This window comes from Hibiscus syriacus, unplaced genomic scaffold, assembly GCF_006381635.1.
Source record: "Hibiscus syriacus cultivar Baekdansim isolate YM2019G1 unplaced genomic scaffold, ASM638163v2 tig00112260_pilon, whole genome shotgun sequence".
In the NCBI taxonomy this organism is placed as follows: Eukaryota; Viridiplantae; Streptophyta; class Magnoliopsida; order Malvales; family Malvaceae; genus Hibiscus; species Hibiscus syriacus.
The window spans coordinates 281,770-298,390 of record NW_024063288.1 but is presented as its reverse complement, the minus strand read 5'-3'; the positions used below and the strand labels follow the sequence as shown (position 1 = coordinate 298,390).

The 16,621-nt window shown below is 32.1% G+C and overlaps 4 protein-coding genes across 4 annotated transcripts; all 4 read left to right on the top strand.

Moving 5' to 3' along the window:
- The first annotated feature begins 6,735 nt into the window (after positions 1 to 6,735).
- On the top strand, positions 6,736 to 9,377 carry LOC120176924 (heparanase-like protein 3). Its single transcript, XM_039183210.1, has 9 exons — positions 6,736 to 7,124; positions 7,325 to 7,365; positions 7,445 to 7,618; positions 7,700 to 7,848; positions 7,936 to 8,166; positions 8,241 to 8,430; positions 8,519 to 8,644; positions 8,730 to 8,829; positions 8,916 to 9,377. The coding sequence occupies exons 1-9, from the start codon at positions 6,888 to 6,890 to the stop codon at positions 9,309 to 9,311; spliced, it is 1,644 nt and encodes a 547-aa protein (XP_039039141.1). The 5' UTR covers positions 6,736 to 6,887; the 3' UTR covers positions 9,312 to 9,377.
- A 1,182-nt stretch (positions 9,378 to 10,559) lies between these two features.
- LOC120176923 (flavonol synthase/flavanone 3-hydroxylase-like) lies at positions 10,560 to 12,167 on the top strand. Its single transcript, XM_039183209.1, has 4 exons — positions 10,560 to 10,877; positions 10,958 to 11,205; positions 11,297 to 11,624; positions 11,744 to 12,167. The coding sequence occupies exons 1-4, from the start codon at positions 10,614 to 10,616 to the stop codon at positions 11,978 to 11,980; spliced, it is 1,077 nt and encodes a 358-aa protein (XP_039039140.1). The 5' UTR covers positions 10,560 to 10,613; the 3' UTR covers positions 11,981 to 12,167.
- A 1,204-nt stretch (positions 12,168 to 13,371) lies between these two features.
- On the top strand, positions 13,372 to 14,626 carry LOC120176909 (heparanase-like protein 3). The gene is made up of 5 exons (XM_039183197.1): positions 13,372 to 13,587; positions 13,740 to 13,776; positions 13,862 to 14,045; positions 14,119 to 14,267; positions 14,355 to 14,626. Exons 1-5 carry the CDS (start codon positions 13,372 to 13,374, stop codon positions 14,624 to 14,626), a joined length of 858 nt encoding a protein of 285 aa, XP_039039128.1.
- Positions 14,547 to 15,662, top strand: LOC120176908 (heparanase-like protein 3). The gene is made up of 3 exons (XM_039183196.1): positions 14,547 to 14,996; positions 15,082 to 15,181; positions 15,267 to 15,662. The coding sequence occupies exons 1-3, from the start codon at positions 14,638 to 14,640 to the stop codon at positions 15,660 to 15,662; spliced, it is 855 nt and encodes a 284-aa protein (XP_039039127.1). The 5' UTR covers positions 14,547 to 14,637.
- The last annotated feature ends 959 nt before the right edge of the window (positions 15,663 to 16,621 follow it).

The window sequence follows — 16,621 nt, the reverse complement described above, 5'->3', positions numbered from 1 at the left end:
AAATATAATTTTACATTATATATTTAGGAATAATTTTCAATAATACCCCTCTATATATTTTTTTCCAATTAAATCACTGTTTTTATTGAATAAAAATAATATTTTTTTTATTAATTCGGGTCGGTTTAACTTTTATCACAAAAAAAGGATCGGGTTCGGGTCGGTTTGGCCGAAACTCGACCCATGCCATCCATAGTCTCATCGCCTCCTACCATTATATATGTTTAGATTATTCAAAAATCACTTTAAAATTCATGGAATCCAATCCAAATTCCAAAACTCATGAAAATCCTACACTACTATGATATATGGATCGTTTCCTCCTTCTCTACGTCCCCTCCATTGGGATTTGGAAGATGTTTCATAGTCAAGAAATCAAAGGGAATATGAAACCAGGGGTTTTACACATAAAAAATTTTGGGGTAATTTCATGATTTTAAAAGAAAAATATCAAGTCATATCGTTAATAAGTACTTATCGAGAGAGCGACCAAAATAGGAATAAATCAAAAACCCGGTAAGTAAATTGAAATTTTTTAAACTTTAGTAAATAAAATACATATAAATAAAAAAATTAAATTAAAATTTTTAAACTTTATGATCGATTTTTTTTTTCTAATGATCGATGAAAGAGCTTTAGAAAATTTTCCTTACAATTTTGGCTTAATATAAAAATAAGTGTCTAAATTATACCGTTTTTCCCCAAAGTGGTGTCTAAATATTTTTTTGGGCAAATCCAGGTGTCTAATGTTTACAAACATTGTCACTTTAGATGTCTTAGGCGTAATGACCATTAAAAAATTATGTTAAGTGACATTTGTCTTAGTAATTTTGAAAATTTTATTTAAAATAAAAAATTTAAAATTATATAATTTTTTTTAAAAAAAAGTCCAAAATTTTCAAAAAAAACTTTAAAAAACTCTAATTTCAATCTCTAAATTCACATCGACCGCCATCATTTTCTGTAGACGAACCTCCACCCGATGACCAATAACCCCACACACAACCACCAGAACAAGAGTTAATCGACATGACCCTGACGAATCTCAACACTACAAATCGCGACACCACACAATCCTAAAGGCCAATCGATGACAAGGACAACGAGGGATGGCAAGACCAACATCGGTGACGGTAGCCGTGGCCGACAAGGAAGGTAAGGTTAGAGTTAGGGTTAGGGATTTGAGACTTTTTTGTAATTTAAGAGAATTTAAAGTTTTTTTTAAATATAATATATTTTTAAAGAAAATAAATTTTTTAAAATTACCAGAACGTGACATGTGTCACTTAACGACCATTTTTAACGGTTGTTACGACCAAGACACCTAAAATGATCATGTTTGTAACGTTAGACACCTAGATTAATCCAAAAAAAAATTTAGGCACCACTTTATAATGAACAGTATAATTTAGATATTTATTTTTATATTAACATTAAAAATTTCTCACAACTTTTGACTTGAGGCGCGTACGGCTAACCTCTAATCCAAATCATAATTTTAATTAAGCTTAGTATCATCATATAAATTTAAAAGAGTTAATTTCATCATATGTCCTCAAACTATACCTTCATTTTAAACTGGTTCTTAAATGTTTGAATATTTCAATTTCATCTTCAAACTATGACTATAATCTAAATTAGTCCTTAAACTTTTGAACATTCTAGTTTCATCCCTAAACTACGACCCTCATTCTAAATTGATCCCACACTTTTGAATATTCCAATTTCATCCCCAAATTCATCCAAATATATAATTAGTTTTAACCATAATTTAACCTAATTTTATTTTTTTTCAAACATAATAATATAACTTGGTCTAAGATTTTTTTTGGTACACTGGTATAAAGATTTTTAACAATGGATGGATTAGTATATACGTATAGTTTGGGATGAAATTGGAATGTTCAGAAAGTTTGGGACCAATTTGAATGAATATCATAGTTTGGGGATGAAATCAAAATATTCAAAGTGGAGGACTAATTTAGATTGATAATCATATTTATGATGAAATTAAAAAAATAAAAGTTTAGAGACCATTAAATGATGGGCACACTTTGAGAACATACAATTAACTCAATCTAAAACTATTTCTTTCGTAGGTATTGAAGAAATCAAACGAATTGACAAATATCAGCATAAAATCATAAAATCAATTAATTACCTATAAAGAAAACTACTATGTTCCCCTTGAGATCCCATTTTGTCGTACCCTAAGGCTCTAAGTAGAAAATCAAACACCCAAAAGGAAAGTTATTAGAAAAAATGACCTTCATTGAGAGGGATATTGATGAAATGTCACATTTTATTTGCTAAGAAATAAAGAGGAGTTCACGTAAAGATACCTTCAAATTATTGCTGATTGGGACTTCTATTTGATACTTTTTATGATAAGTCCTATAACATAATAATTGTCCTTCGCTGGATTTCCAACTTTTAGAGAAAAATATCAATTTACTTATTAAAAATCTTTCCCCTTTATATTATTGAGTACAATATGGGAAAACAAATCGGATCTTTGAAAACTAATAAGGTAGGTCGAGTTACCATACGACATAATAATAATTCGACAATTATATTATAATTTTTTTTAATTTACTTTGACATTTATGTGTTATGCGATATCTATTTTTTTAATTACACAAATAGGTATTAATTGTTTTGGGGTGCAATTAAAAAAGTTGGGTGACACTTAGCACATGATGCTAAAATTAAATACCTAATTACCCAAAACATAGTTGAATGCCACATTACACGTAAATGACAAATTTATGTACCAAAAAAATTAGGTTTTCCCTATTTATATTAATGTATGCCTATTATCCAATTCCTAAATAAATGCATTTAGAAGAAAATTTTAATTAGTCTAACAAATCTTTTAAATGTGAAATAATTGTTGCATTACATGAAAACTAACTAAATAATTTGGAATAAAAATAGATATGGAAGTTTACATTATGCTAAAATATATATATATATATATTTGTTATTAATATGTAAATTTTATGTATTTATAATGCTCGAAACATACAAGAGCTATATAACACAGCAGGAATATACAATTTTTGTCCTACGTTGATTATTATGGTAAATTATGTAAACTATAAGATGAATTTAGACATAATATGAACACTAAAATTTCTCTAAATTAATCATTATGATCAATCATAATATATTAGATAAACTGAAGTACTAACAAGCATAACATGGAGAATAATATAATTACACGAACATGCCAAAACTATATAAATAGGAGGTTAAAGTGTAAAATTTTATACTAATTTATACTATTTAAAACTAATTTGAGAATATATATATATATATATATATATATATATATATATATATTCTCAAATATATATATATTGGTAAGGTAGAAAATATCTATATATTTTTTGTTTAAAAATAAGAGTAAACTATGTCCGTGACCATTTAACTATGAGATGATTTTATTTTGACCATCAAACTTTTAATTTTATAAATCAGAATATTTAACTATTTAAATAATGTCAATCAAACAATCTATCGTTAACATTCGACGGAGGATCTGACATGAAGGATACCAAAATTGATATAATTATACATTTAGTTATTATTACTTACACATTCTAACAATTTGATCCTAATTTTAATTTAGTTGATGAAATGTGTAAGTAATGAGGACTAAATGTGTGATTATACCAATTTCTTTAACCACATTAGTTCTTCCATTAAATGTTAATGACATATGGCTTGATTAGCATCATTTAAATAGTTAATTGATATAGTTGATATAATTAAAAGATCGGTGATCAGAATGAAACACTCTTTAGTTAAATAGTCACGAATATAGTTTACCCTAAAGATAATAAGTTGGTGAACCTCCAAAATACAAGGACTTTCCTTGCAAAAGCAGCCAGCTCCGAATATTTTGGAAGTTTCTTCATTTTAGGTCAAACAATCCCTAAAGCTTTTCCTTTTTTCTTGGATGCTATTGGCGGTCGTTTGCTTCCATTGAAGAATAGGGTATGTGGTTAGTGGATGACAGTAGCTGGACAGCTTAAAAGAAAGGGTGTCTTAGGTTAAAATCTCTATCCACCCATCAGCATAATGATAAGCAAAAGCAATTGGCCTTAACTAACATTGAATTAATGGAGCTGTTGGTGGTTTAATTCCCTTTCGGTTTAGGTACATAGCCCCACACCAGGGAAAGACTGCTTTGTTGAATATCTCCAACAAACTAGTTTGAAAAAAAGAGAAAAAAACAGTAAGGGGACCAATATTTTTCGATTACGATACGAATACGATATAACTTTAAATAATATAATAAAATTAAAATTATTATGTGTTTAAGTATTTTCAAATTTATAATCTTTAAAATATTATAAAAAACAATGATATTAGTTGAATTAAGATTTAATCAAAATATTACTATGATTTTAATTTGAGGGGAAAATACTCCATTTGAAGGTAAGTCATGATGTAGGTATTAACCTAACAAAAATTCTTAGAAGTTCATATCTATATCCATCACATTAGATTATTCAACCACTTTGACAATAAAAATAAAACAGTTTGAAAATTATAATTTAAAAACCAAAGATGAAAAATGAACCAAAACCGGGTGAAAAAGTTCAATTTTGTTAAAAATAAGATAGCAATAAAAAATATTCTTCAAATTTTGATTATTTTTCTAATTTTTCAGTTCTATTTATAATTTTATATGATTGAATCATAAAATAAATGATAGACCGAGAGGAAGGCAGGTAAGGAAGGTAAGGATGGCCACTCCTTTTAAAAAAATTGAATTCCTATATATTTTAGATACTTTTTATTTTTCGTTGAAAATATGTTTTCGCTCTTCTTAAAATTTTACGAGTTTGTTTCTCCTTCAAAATTTTATAAATTCACTCTCTAACATAAAAATATCATATCCTTACACGAAAACCGATGAATTGAATGAATCAATTTTAATTCTAATAATTTCGTAATCTTGATATAAAAACTTCTTTAATATTTTAAAATTTTAAAAAATATTTCTTTTATTTTATGTTATTAAATTATGTCTTTTAAGTACTTTTTTTCTTAAATAAAAAATATTTTATAGAATATTTACATTTTAAATTTGTTAAAAAGTAAATAATTTTAAATTAATTAAATGTTACCACATTAACAAACTTATCAAGTGTTTAACATTGGCTGAAATTAGGAGCAAGGTCGGAAACACGTTATAGATGGGAAAGGTTATACTAGTTTAATTATATTTTAAGTCATTGATAGTTTAAAATTATTAAAACTAAACCCTAGTTTATAAAAAAATTATTTTTTAAGACCTCTATGTTTTCCAATTAATGAAATTAAATTAATTTTTTTAATTTTTATGATTTTATTGTTTTTAAGATCCTATTTATTTTAAAATTAAATAACTTAACTTCTTATATTCCAATCATGACAATATACTTGATTAGGAGGACTTTATTTGATCCTATTTTTTAAATAGTGATTCATTTGATATACAATTCAAACCAATATTCACTTTATTTTAAATATAATTAAAGGGTCAATTAAATATTTAAAATTAAAAATAATTTAACATTTTCTTGACTAATCACTTTAACCTTTATTTTTAGAACACTTTGATCCCTCGATATTTTATTTTGTAACAAAATAATCCTTAATTTGATGCAAATAGTTGATTTCCATATATAATATACATATCAGTAAATCAATAGTTTTATATTTTATTTTTACTTTTTGGTACACATTACTCGATATATCGACATGATAATTGAGATATAAAATATGGTCTAAAAAATAAATAAGTCATAAAGTTTAAAAGATATATTTTCATTAGGTGCTCGATAATACGACTAGAGCACTAACGATATATTAAACTAAAGAAATTTTGTTTCATGGGGTCTCGAGGAATAATCCATGATTAACCCTAAAGTCTATAGTATTACCCTCTAATAAATAAACCAAATCAGACATACATGCTTCGTTCTTCCTGCTTCATGTATTCTTACAAAACAATGGATCTCGCGTAGAGATGATAATTTAACTTAAAACTACGAATTTTGATCTGATTTAATTTAATAAAATTAAATTATTTAAAAAAATTAATTTAAGTCAGATCAAGTCGAATTTTATAGAAGATGAGATTAAGTTGGTTAAGACAAAAAATCTTTAAATTAACTTGATTCAAAATAATAAAATAATTTTCTTCTACAAATTTAGAGACAATTACTATAATATACTATATATTTAGTTTTTCTATTTAAGTTCTCATTTTACAGAATAAAAGTATATTTGTATATATTAATGTTATGTCAGGTGAAATATGAGTTTTATCTCATAATTTAAATTAAATTGAATTCGAGTGAAATAAAAATATTTTTCGAATCGAGTCAAATTAAATTAGATAAAATATTTATATTCTTTATAAGGAGTCGAATTCAACAGAAAGTGTATACAACAGAAAGTGTATATTTCTCGTGCTGAATAATATTAAAAAAAAAACAACCCAAGACCCATACCTAATCTCACAACCTTTTGATTCATTCAATCGTATAGAAGGTAAGAGCAGCACATTAATGATCCCACTTGGGCAAACTTCACTTTATTCTAAACTGCTAACTTAATTAAACGAAGATGTCAAGCTAACCATTGTAAGCTTAACTTGATTCTTCCCACCTTTCCATATATGTAATATGCTACTCTGTTAGCTTTTATTATACACTTTCCGAGCAGCGTATTGATTAGTATCTTTTATTTTTTTTGGAAACAAAAAAGTTATCTTTTACTTTTGCCTCGTATGGGAAACCAAGTTAGGAAGCTAACATCTTCAACTTCATGCCCATTTAGAGCACATTGAAAGAGTTTTAAGATCTAAAACTTTTTTTTTTCTTTTGATGGGTTTTCAAATCTGGCCAATGGGTTCTTTTTGTTTGTGGGTGTGTTTTGTGTTCTTGAGTTTTGTAAGTTCACAAACTGCTGATGAAACTGTTGAAGGAACTGTTTTTATTGATGGGAAAGCTGCCATTGGTAGAATAGATGAAGATTTCATTTGTGCTACTTTGGATTGGTGGCCTCCTGAGAAATGTGATTACGGTACATGCAGTTGGGGTCTTGCTGGTCTTCTCAATCTGGTAATGTCTTCTGCTTCCATCTGCAATCAACCGAACATGTTTTTTAATAGTGTTTCTGTTCTTGTTTATCAGTTTTCTGGAAAATTTTGGGGGGTCCTTTCATACTTTAGAAAGGGTGCTTTTGTTCAATCCGAAAAGCTTATTTCCCAGTTTAAAAATGGTTGCCTTGATGATCTTTCATCTTTCCTTCTTTTTTGCAGGATCTTAGTAAAAATATATTCTTGAATGCAGTAAAAGGCAAGTTCATTCCTTTTCCATTCGGTGGACATCTTTTATTTATTTCAAATACTCCATCTTAATTTGTTTATTATATTTATCAGTTTAATTTTTAGATTGGGCGGCACATTACAAGACAAAGTCATATATGACACAGATGACAATCAACAGCCCTGCTCTTCGTTTGTCAATAACACATCTGAGATGTTTGGTTTTACACAAGGATGTCTACCTATGAATAGATGGGATCAACTTAATTCATTCTTTCTGAAAGCAGGGTATATATATACATACATGCATACATATATAATGAACGCCAATATGAATGATTAATTTAGCTCATCTGTTTCATAATTCAGCGCTAAGGTTATTTTTGGATTAAATGCTCTTGCTGGTCGAACTATAGATTCCAATGGTGAAGCCGTTGGTGCTTGGAACTACACCAATGCCGAATCGTTTATTCGATACACTGTCAAAAAGAACTATACCATTCATGGTTGGGAGTTAGGTAACTACCGATGAAATGTCTGAATTATTGATACATTATCGGTACAAAGATTGAAATGAATTGTGTTTGTTATGTTTTGCTTGTCAGGAAATGAATTGTGTGGGAGCGGGGTTGGAACTCGGGTCTCGGCAGACCAGTATGCAGCTGACACTGCAGCTCTTCAAAGCGTAGTGGAGAACATATACAAGAATGTCGATTTGAAGCCGTTGATTATTGCACCTGGTGGGTTCTATGACTCGGATTGGTTCAAAGAATACATAAATAAGACAATCAAATCTGTAGATGTTGTCACTCACCACATATACAACCTTGGACCAGGTATGATTCACCTTGTACAATCAAATCTTAAGGCATGAAAGAAGGTTCGGACATGATCATTTTTCTATCTGTAGGAGTTGATGACCACCTTGTTGAAAAGATTCTTGATCCATCGGTTCTCGAAGGTGAGTCTGGAACATTCAGCGGCCTCCATAACATCATTAAGAGTTCTCCAACTTCAGCAGTTGCCTGGGTGGGTGAGGCCGGAGGGGCTTACAACAGTGGCCATAATCTTGTTACAAACGCATTCGTGTTCAGTTTCTGGTAAAATCCTAACACCTTGCTATCCTGATGCTTGGGCCTTTTGGTCCAACAGATTTCTGATTGATATTATCTGGGACATGAAATGCAGGTATTTAGATCAACTCGGCATGGCATCGAAGTATGATACGAAAACGTATTGCAGACAGTCACTGGTTGGTGGAAATTATGGTTTACTGAACACCACCAACTTTGAACCAAATCCAGACTACTACAGGTTATTTTGATTTCTGAAATTCTTTCATTACGAGACTCAATGCCTATGTATTTGAGACATTGATGATGTTCTTTCTCCATTGCAGTGCTCTTCTTTGGCACCGGCTAATGGGAAGAAATGTTCTTTCAACAAGCTTCACCGGGACTGAAAAGATCCGCTTGTACACTCACTGTGCAAAACAATCAGTAAGTTCATCATCTCATATGCAATTATCAAAGCAAGTAATCTTACTTTTCTAAGATTTTGACCAAAGTTTTGTTAAATCTTGCAGAAAGGCATCACACTACTATTGATCAACCTAGACAATAGCACTACGGTCCAGGCAAAGCTCGCTTTCAATAGTACAATGACCTTGCGACGCAAGCACCGTTCTCGTACTTCACACCATAAACACAAAGTCCATAAAACAAAGATCATCAAGCTGCCTAAAGGCATCGATGCTAAAATAAGAAGAGAGGAATACCATCTAACAGCAAAAGACGGAAATTTACAGAGTCAAACCATGCTACTTAATGGAAACGTTTTAAGTGTAAATTCTTCAGGGATCATACCTCGATTGGAGCCTTTACATGTAATTTCGGCGAAGCCGATAACTGTTGCTCCTTTATCCGTTGTGTTCGCTCACATGCCTGGGGTTATTGTCCCTGCTTGCAAGGTTCAGCCGTAGAGGGAACTAAAATTGGTTCCTTTTAGGTGATTGATTGATCAAATAAGAAATATAGCATGTTACAGATATTTCATTATTTTTCTCCATGGTGAAGAATATAATGCAACATACCTTTTTTTTCCCCATGAGCTCTGAATTTCGTCCCTTCTCAGTTTTTTTACAGTCATTTTGTTGCAAGTCTTTATTTTTCTTCAATTAACTGTGTTTAACACATTGATTGACCCTTCAAGAATGCTTCAAACACCTGAAAACTAGGAAAAAATATTGAACATATGTACAAATATGTGATAAACTGATGCATGAGAAACAAAACAATCTTACCACTATGTAGCTACCAAAGAGACAGATTCTGGTGGAATTAATCAGCAAAAAGTCATACATCCTTTGACGGTGTCCAACATGATCATAGGCATGTCCTAGCTGTTGTCCTTTGGTGCTACAACAAAAATCTGTCATAACAGGTTGTGGGAGAACAACAGAAGCTTGCAACAACTTTTTCACTTTTTGATTAAATTTAAAGACGGTTTGAGAAATGTTATTAATTTTGGTATCTGTGATTGAGTGGTTTTGTAGAGACTAGAAGTTTTTAGTGAAATATGAGTTTGTAAATTATATCAATTTTTAAAATATATGAAATTTGATTCTATATATTTATACTCTTCGCAATATCTGTGTGGATAGTTTCCTCACTATAAAATCAAATCATATTAAATTTTGTTTTATATATATAATATATTTTGTATTATCTCACTATAACTTTTTTAAACTGACAAATTCATATCAAATACTAATTTAACTCTTTTTTATCAACTCCAGAAATCTTAGAAGATGCAAAATGTCAAATTTACGAATAAGGTGTGAAAATAAGATTGTATGTTTCCAAGATTAGTAGTCGAAGACTGAATTTTACAATAAAAAAATGGTTTTGTTGAGGAAGGCGTCGCCGCCTTCACCGGTTGTCCCCACTCACCACTTGAGATAATATAGCATATTAAATGTCTAAAGCCAATCCACCCACATATTTACTTCATTAAAATACTATGAAGATCTTGAAAAAAAGAAGAAAGAGAATGAAGCAAGTGGAATGGAATCACTCTTTTTCATGGTTTTGTCTTTTAGTTGATTGGTTTCAAATCCATGTTGTAATCTCTGTGTTACCTGCTAATTGAAGTTTGCCGGAGGATATATCGTCATGAATGATGTCAAGCAGAAACTGGTCAATGTTTCTCCATTGTTGCCTATATAGTAATTAAGGCAGTGGATATTGAACAGGCTTGAACCTTGGGGTCTCTATTTTTCAATATGGCTGAAGCTCAACCACTCGGTCCTATCGAGCTTCAACCACAACCGAAGACCGTGCAGGAACTGGCAGCTATCGGCGGTAAAGAAGTTCCTGAAAGATACATCCGTAAAGCTGATAACAGTGGAGATGGAGCCCTTGATGTCTGCTTTCCTGTGTTGGATGTTCCAATTATAGATCTGCAACTCCTTGCATCTTCATCTTCCAACAGTGGAGAAGAACTCGACAAACTCAGATCGGCTCTCAGCTCCTGTGGCTGCATTCAGGTCTGGTTTTGGTTAAGGCTATCTTCTGAAACTCGATCATCAATCTACTTAAAGCATTAGAATTGTTTTGTGAGTTGCAGGCAGTCAATCATGGAATTCCAGGTGAGTTTCTAGTCACACTGCAAGAACTTGCTCGCCAATTCTTTGTTCTTCCATCGGAAGAAAAGAAGAAATACTCCAGAGAAATCGGGGGCATCGAAGGGTACGGAAACGATATGATCTTATCCGAAAATCAGATACTCGATTGGACTGATAGATTGTATCTTATACTGAGCCCTGAACAAAAGCGAACATTAAAATTTTGGCCTGAAAACCCTGAATCTTTCAGGTATTTGTTGTTCTTCTCCTTTAAGGCCATAGGAATCTGAATGAATATTAGCAATCAAACAAGTTCAATATGTGTCTTATCTGTGTTACAGGGAAATTTTGCATGAATATTCAATGAAATTACAAGTGATCCTTGAAGTCCTGTTAAAGGCAATGGCAAGGTCACTAAACTTGGAGGAGAACCAGTTTTTGCAACAATATGGAGATCAAGCAACAATGCAAACAAGATTCAATTTCTATCCTATATGTCCAAGGCCTGATTTAGCTCTTGGGGTTAAACCTCATGCGGATGGATCTGCAATCACCATGCTATTGCAAGACAAAGAAGTGGAGGGTCTTCAAGTCCTGAAAGATGATCAATGGTTTAACGTTCCGATCGTACCTCAAGCTCTTCTGATCAATGTTGGTGATCAAATAGAGGTAATGGCAGGAAGTTCTCTGCTAAAAGATGAGAGTTTCTGTGACATGATTTTGATGCAGTAAATTAAGTAGAGATGTCATGATTAACAAGTGATAGTGGTTCCATGAACTGCACACAGATAATGACCAATGGAATATTCAAGAGTCCGGTACACCGAGTACTGACAAACTCGGAGAGGGAGAGGACTACTCTGGCTGTCTTCTGCATTCCGCATCCGGATCAAGAGATTCAACCAGTAGAAGATCTCATCAATGAAACAAATCCCAGATTATACAAGAGAGTGAAGGATTATGTCAGTCTCTACTTTCAATACTACCAGCAAGGTAGGAGACCTATAGAAGCAGCACTGATTTGAAGTCCCTCATATCTCGGTTTTCCTTAGGCTTTTTCTCAGAAGTGGCATCCAAAACATAGAGAAATGATACCAAAGTGTGAAATTTTAATGAAATAAAGAAACTTCACATTGATACTGACGATAATTTGTAGGGCAATTGGCTCCCAACTATCAAATATTAAGACCTTCAAGCAGTTTGTAATTGATAGTCATCATTTCACCATCATCCTTAGTTCAATGTTTAAGATATAAACATGAATTGTCTGGAATCTGCCACAAGCCACCCAAAGTACAGAAACTAACAATCGAACTGTACCAAACAATTGTCTCATACTTCGCACCATAAGCATAAAATCCATAGAACAACAATAATCAAGCTGCCTAAAGGCACCGATGTTAAAATAAGAATAGATAAAAATCATCTAACAGGTTGTATGAGAACAAAACTCTGTCAGTTATTATACTGACAACAGGTTGTTGAACAACAGAAGCCTGCAACAAGTTTTTCACTTTTTGATTTAATTTAGAAACTGTTTTTGCACTTAAGATGAGAACGTTTTTACCAAGTAATAGTTCGATTTTTTTTCATACAACAAAGTAAATAATCTGGGTGAATTTCCTCATAAAGTGCCTCAACTGTGGTACGAAAGTCTTCATAGTGCATCAAGGACAGATGACAAGGTTATTTTTAAAAATGCTCAACTGCATCTTCAAGTGTAATGTTACATAAGTTAAAAACAAATAAAATTCGGAATTCCAACAGGATTCTTGTTGAACCGGAAGACATGATCAGGATAACATAATGAATATGCGATTCATTACAATGAAACATTAAAGCTTCTATCGTGAGTGTCGGTATCTAACATGTTTTCCAAACATGGACAAAGTTCTAGTACAATGAAATACGTATTGGATACCCGAGGAAATTATTTATGTTAGATTTAATCATTACATCCAATCTATAGAAGAATATATTTTTTCTATTAGTTTTTAACTGAAAATAAAATTCATATTGAAGAATATTTTAATCGCTACATACAATTTTTATATGACTATGTTTCTTCTGTTAGTTCTTAACCGAAGGTAGGAATCCATATTGAAGAATACTTCTTGTAATATAAAATTTCTTTCCTATTAAGTAACTAATCCTATAAATAGATGAAAAGGATTAGGTCTATTGTAAGACAAAATCGTAGAATTCCTGTGAGGTTTTGTAGCTGCAAATCCATGTAATTTTGATGTTATAGTGTTCTTATTTTTTTAATCTGTTTTGTTTTATCCGTTACTGTCTATGTTCTTATAAGGTTTTTCATGATAAGTGTTTTTGTTTTTTATCTTATTTGTTTTACTTGCAATTATATACATGATTATTTTAACAATTTTTTTTTATTTTTGGTTTTCAGATTTTGCCAATGGGTTCTTTTTGTTTCTGGGTTTGTTTTGTTGTTTTGAGTTTTGCTAGTTCACAAGTTGCTAACGCAACTGTTGAAGGAACTGTTTTTATTGAAGGGAAAGCTGCCATTGGTAGAATAGATGAAGATTTCATTTGTGCTACTTTGGATTGGTGGCCTCCTGAGAAGTGTGATTATGGTACATGCAGTTGGGGTCTTGCTGGTCTTCTCAATATGGTATTCTTTTGCTTTTGGACGTACTTCACACTGTTCTTGTTTCTCACTTTTCTGTAACATTTTCATGCTTTTGAAGGAGTGTTCCTGTTCAATCCGGAAAGCCAATTTTCCCAGTTTAAAAGTGGTTGCTGATCTTCCCTTCTTTTTTGCAGGATTTTAGTAATAAAATGTTCTTGAATGCCGTAAGAGGCAAGTCAATTCCTTTTTCATTCGATGGATATTCTTTAATTATTGATACTTCATCTTATTTTGTTTAATTATTTATAATTTTCAGGTTTTTCACCATTGAAGATTAGATTGGGCGGCTCATTACAAGACAAAGTCATATACGGCACAAATGACAATCAACAACCCTGCACTCCGTTTGTCAAGGACACATCTGAGATGTTTGGTTTTACACAAGGATGTTTGCCTATGGATAGATGGGATGAACTCAATTCCTTCTTTCAAAAATCAGGGTATATACAAACATACATATATAATGAACACCAATATGAATGATTAATATAACTCAACTGTTTCATAATTCAGGGCTAAGGTTATTTTTGGATTAAATGCTCTTGCTGGTCGAACTATACAATCTAACGGTGAAGCCCTTGGTGCTTGGAACTACACCAATGCCGAATCTTTTATTCGTTACACTGTCGAAAAGAACCATACCATTCATGGTTGGGAGTTAGGTAACCACTGATGAAATGTCTGAATTATTGATACACTATCTGTACTAAGATTGAAATGAATTGTGTTTGTTATGTTTTGCTTATTAGGAAATGAATTGTCTGGGAGCGGGGTTGGAACTCGGGTCTCGGCAGACCAGTATGCAGCTGACACTGCTGCTCTTCAAAGCGTAGTGGAAAATGTATACAAGAATGTCGATTTGAAGCCGTTGATTATTGCACCCGGTGGGTTCTATGACTCGGAATGGTTCAAAGAATACATAAATAAGACAATCAAATCCGTAGATGTTGTCACTCACCACATATACAATCTTGGACCAGGTATGATCCACCTTGTACAATCCAGTATTTGGATCATCTAGGAGCTTAAGACATGAAAGAAGGTTCGGACTTGACGATCATTTTTCTCTATGTAGGAGTTGATGAGCATCTTGTCGAAAAGATTCTCGATCCATCTGTTCTCGAAGGTGAGTCCGAAACATTCAGCGGCCTCCATAACATCATCAAGAGTTCTCCAACTTCAGCAGTGGCCTGGGTGGGTGAGGCCGGAGGAGCTTACAACAGCGGCCATCCACTTGTTACAAATGCATTTGTGTTCAGTTTCTGGTATTTAGATCAACTCGGCAAGGCATCCAAGTATGATACGAAAACGTATTGCAGACAGTCACTGGTTGGTGGAAATTATGGTTTACTAAACACCACCAACTTTGAACCAAATCCAGACTACTACAGGTTATTTTGCTTTCTGAAATTCTTTCATTATGAGACACGCGGCCTATCTATATGAGACATTGATGATATTTTCCCTCCATGGCAGTGCTCTTCTTTGGCACCGGCTAATGGGAAGAAATGTTCTTTCGACAAGCTTCAACGGTACTGAAAAGATCCGCTCATACACTCACTGTGCAAAACAATCAGTAAGTTCATCATCTCATATGCAATTATCATAGCAAGTAGTCGTACTTTCTAAGATTTTAACCAAAGTTTTGTTATATCTTGCAGAAAGGCATCACAGTACTACTGATCAACCTAGACAATAGCACTACGGTCAGGGCAAAGCTTGCGTTCAACAGCACATTAACCTTGCGACACATGTACCGGTCTCGTATTTCGCACCATAAGCACAGAATCCATAAAACAACGATCATCAAGCTGCCTAAAGGCATCTATTCTAGACTAAGAAGAGAGGAATACCATCTAACAGCAAAAGACGGAAATTTACAGAGCCAAACTATGCTACTCAACGGAAAAGTTTTAAGTGTAAATTCTTCGGGGATCATACCTCCATTGGAGCCTTTACATGTTATTTCTGCGAAGCCGATAATGGTTGCTCCTTTATCCATTGTGTTCGTTCACATGCCTGGTGTTATTGTCCCTGCTTGCAAGGTTCAGCCGTAGAGCCAACTAAAATTGGCAGCTTTTAGGTTATTGATTGATCAACTAGGAAATAGAATATATTACAGAGATATTTCATTGTTTTTCTCCATAGTAAAGAATATACTGCAGCATACCTTTTTATTTCATGAACACCGAATTTCTTCCTTTATTACAGTTTTTTTTATCTTTTTGCTGCAAGTCTTTATTTTTCTTCAATCATCTGTGTTTAAGACATCAACCCTTCCACAATACTTCAAATACGTGAAAGCTTAGAAAAACGTACTTACAGACAAGTGATTAACTGATGCATAAGAAACAACAATCTAGCCACTATGTAACTACCGAAGAGACAAATTTTAGTTGTATTATCCGGTAAAAAGCTATATATCCTTTGACGGTCTCCAACAAGATCATATACATGTCCTAGCTGTTGCCCTTCTCCGGTACTACAACAAAAATCTGTCATTTGTCGTATTGACACAGGCTGTGGGAGAACAAGAGAAGCCGACAAACTATTTAAAAATAATGTAAACGTAACATAAATAAAAAGTTCATGTAGAAGTGGAAGGCTTTCGGGTCTTGAAAGACGATGAATGGTTGAATGCAGTGTTATCTAATTCGTGGTTGGCTTTGGATCACGGGATGGATATGGATCACAATTTGTTAATTTCACTGTTAATAAAAAAATTAATTTTTTTTTTACAATTTGTTAACTTCTTCAAAATCGATTTTGAGATCATAATTCGTGATGATATTTTTTTAGTTTGTTAATAAAATTTTTAATTTTTTTCCATATGTTAAACAGTGAAAGTATAATATTTTTTAATATCTTTTTAGTTATTATAAAATTAAAGGATTAAAATTAAAATTAAATAAATTATCTATAACAGTGAAAGCACAATAACTGTTCTTATCTTGGGGTATGTGGCATCTCTCTTTTATCTAAATTTAAAATTAAATAAATTAAGTAATATTGGTTT

Excerpts from the sequence above, each read along its gene's own strand:
- LOC120176923 (XM_039183209.1), top strand. The coding sequence starts at position 10,614 with ATGGCTGAAGCTCAACCACTCGGTCCTATCGAGCTTCAACCACAACCG. Across the intron at positions 10,878-10,957 it reads GCTCCTGTGGCTGCATTCAG|GCAGTCAATCATGGAATTCC; the intron begins GTCTGGTTTTGG and ends TGTGAGTTGCAG. Across the intron at positions 11,625-11,743 it reads ATGTTGGTGATCAAATAGAG|ATAATGACCAATGGAATATT; the intron begins GTAATGGCAGGA and ends AACTGCACACAG.
- LOC120176924 (XM_039183210.1), top strand. The coding sequence starts at position 6,888 with ATGGGTTTTCAAATCTGGCCAATGGGTTCTTTTTGTTTGTGGGTGTGT. Across the intron at positions 7,125-7,324 it reads TTGCTGGTCTTCTCAATCTG|GATCTTAGTAAAAATATATT; the intron begins GTAATGTCTTCT and ends TCTTTTTTGCAG. Across the intron at positions 7,366-7,444 it reads TTGAATGCAGTAAAAGGCAA|TTTAATTTTTAGATTGGGCG; the intron begins GTTCATTCCTTT and ends TATATTTATCAG.
- LOC120176909 (XM_039183197.1), top strand. The coding sequence starts at position 13,372 with ATGGGTTCTTTTTGTTTCTGGGTTTGTTTTGTTGTTTTGAGTTTTGCT. Across the intron at positions 13,588-13,739 it reads TTGCTGGTCTTCTCAATATG|GATTTTAGTAATAAAATGTT; the intron begins GTATTCTTTTGC and ends TCTTTTTTGCAG. Across the intron at positions 13,777-13,861 it reads GTTCTTGAATGCCGTAAGAG|GTTTTTCACCATTGAAGATT; the intron begins GCAAGTCAATTC and ends TATAATTTTCAG.
- LOC120176908 (XM_039183196.1), top strand. The coding sequence starts at position 14,638 with ATGAAAGAAGGTTCGGACTTGACGATCATTTTTCTCTATGTAGGAGTT. Across the intron at positions 14,997-15,081 it reads CCAAATCCAGACTACTACAG|TGCTCTTCTTTGGCACCGGC; the intron begins GTTATTTTGCTT and ends CCTCCATGGCAG. Across the intron at positions 15,182-15,266 it reads CTCACTGTGCAAAACAATCA|AAAGGCATCACAGTACTACT; the intron begins GTAAGTTCATCA and ends TATATCTTGCAG.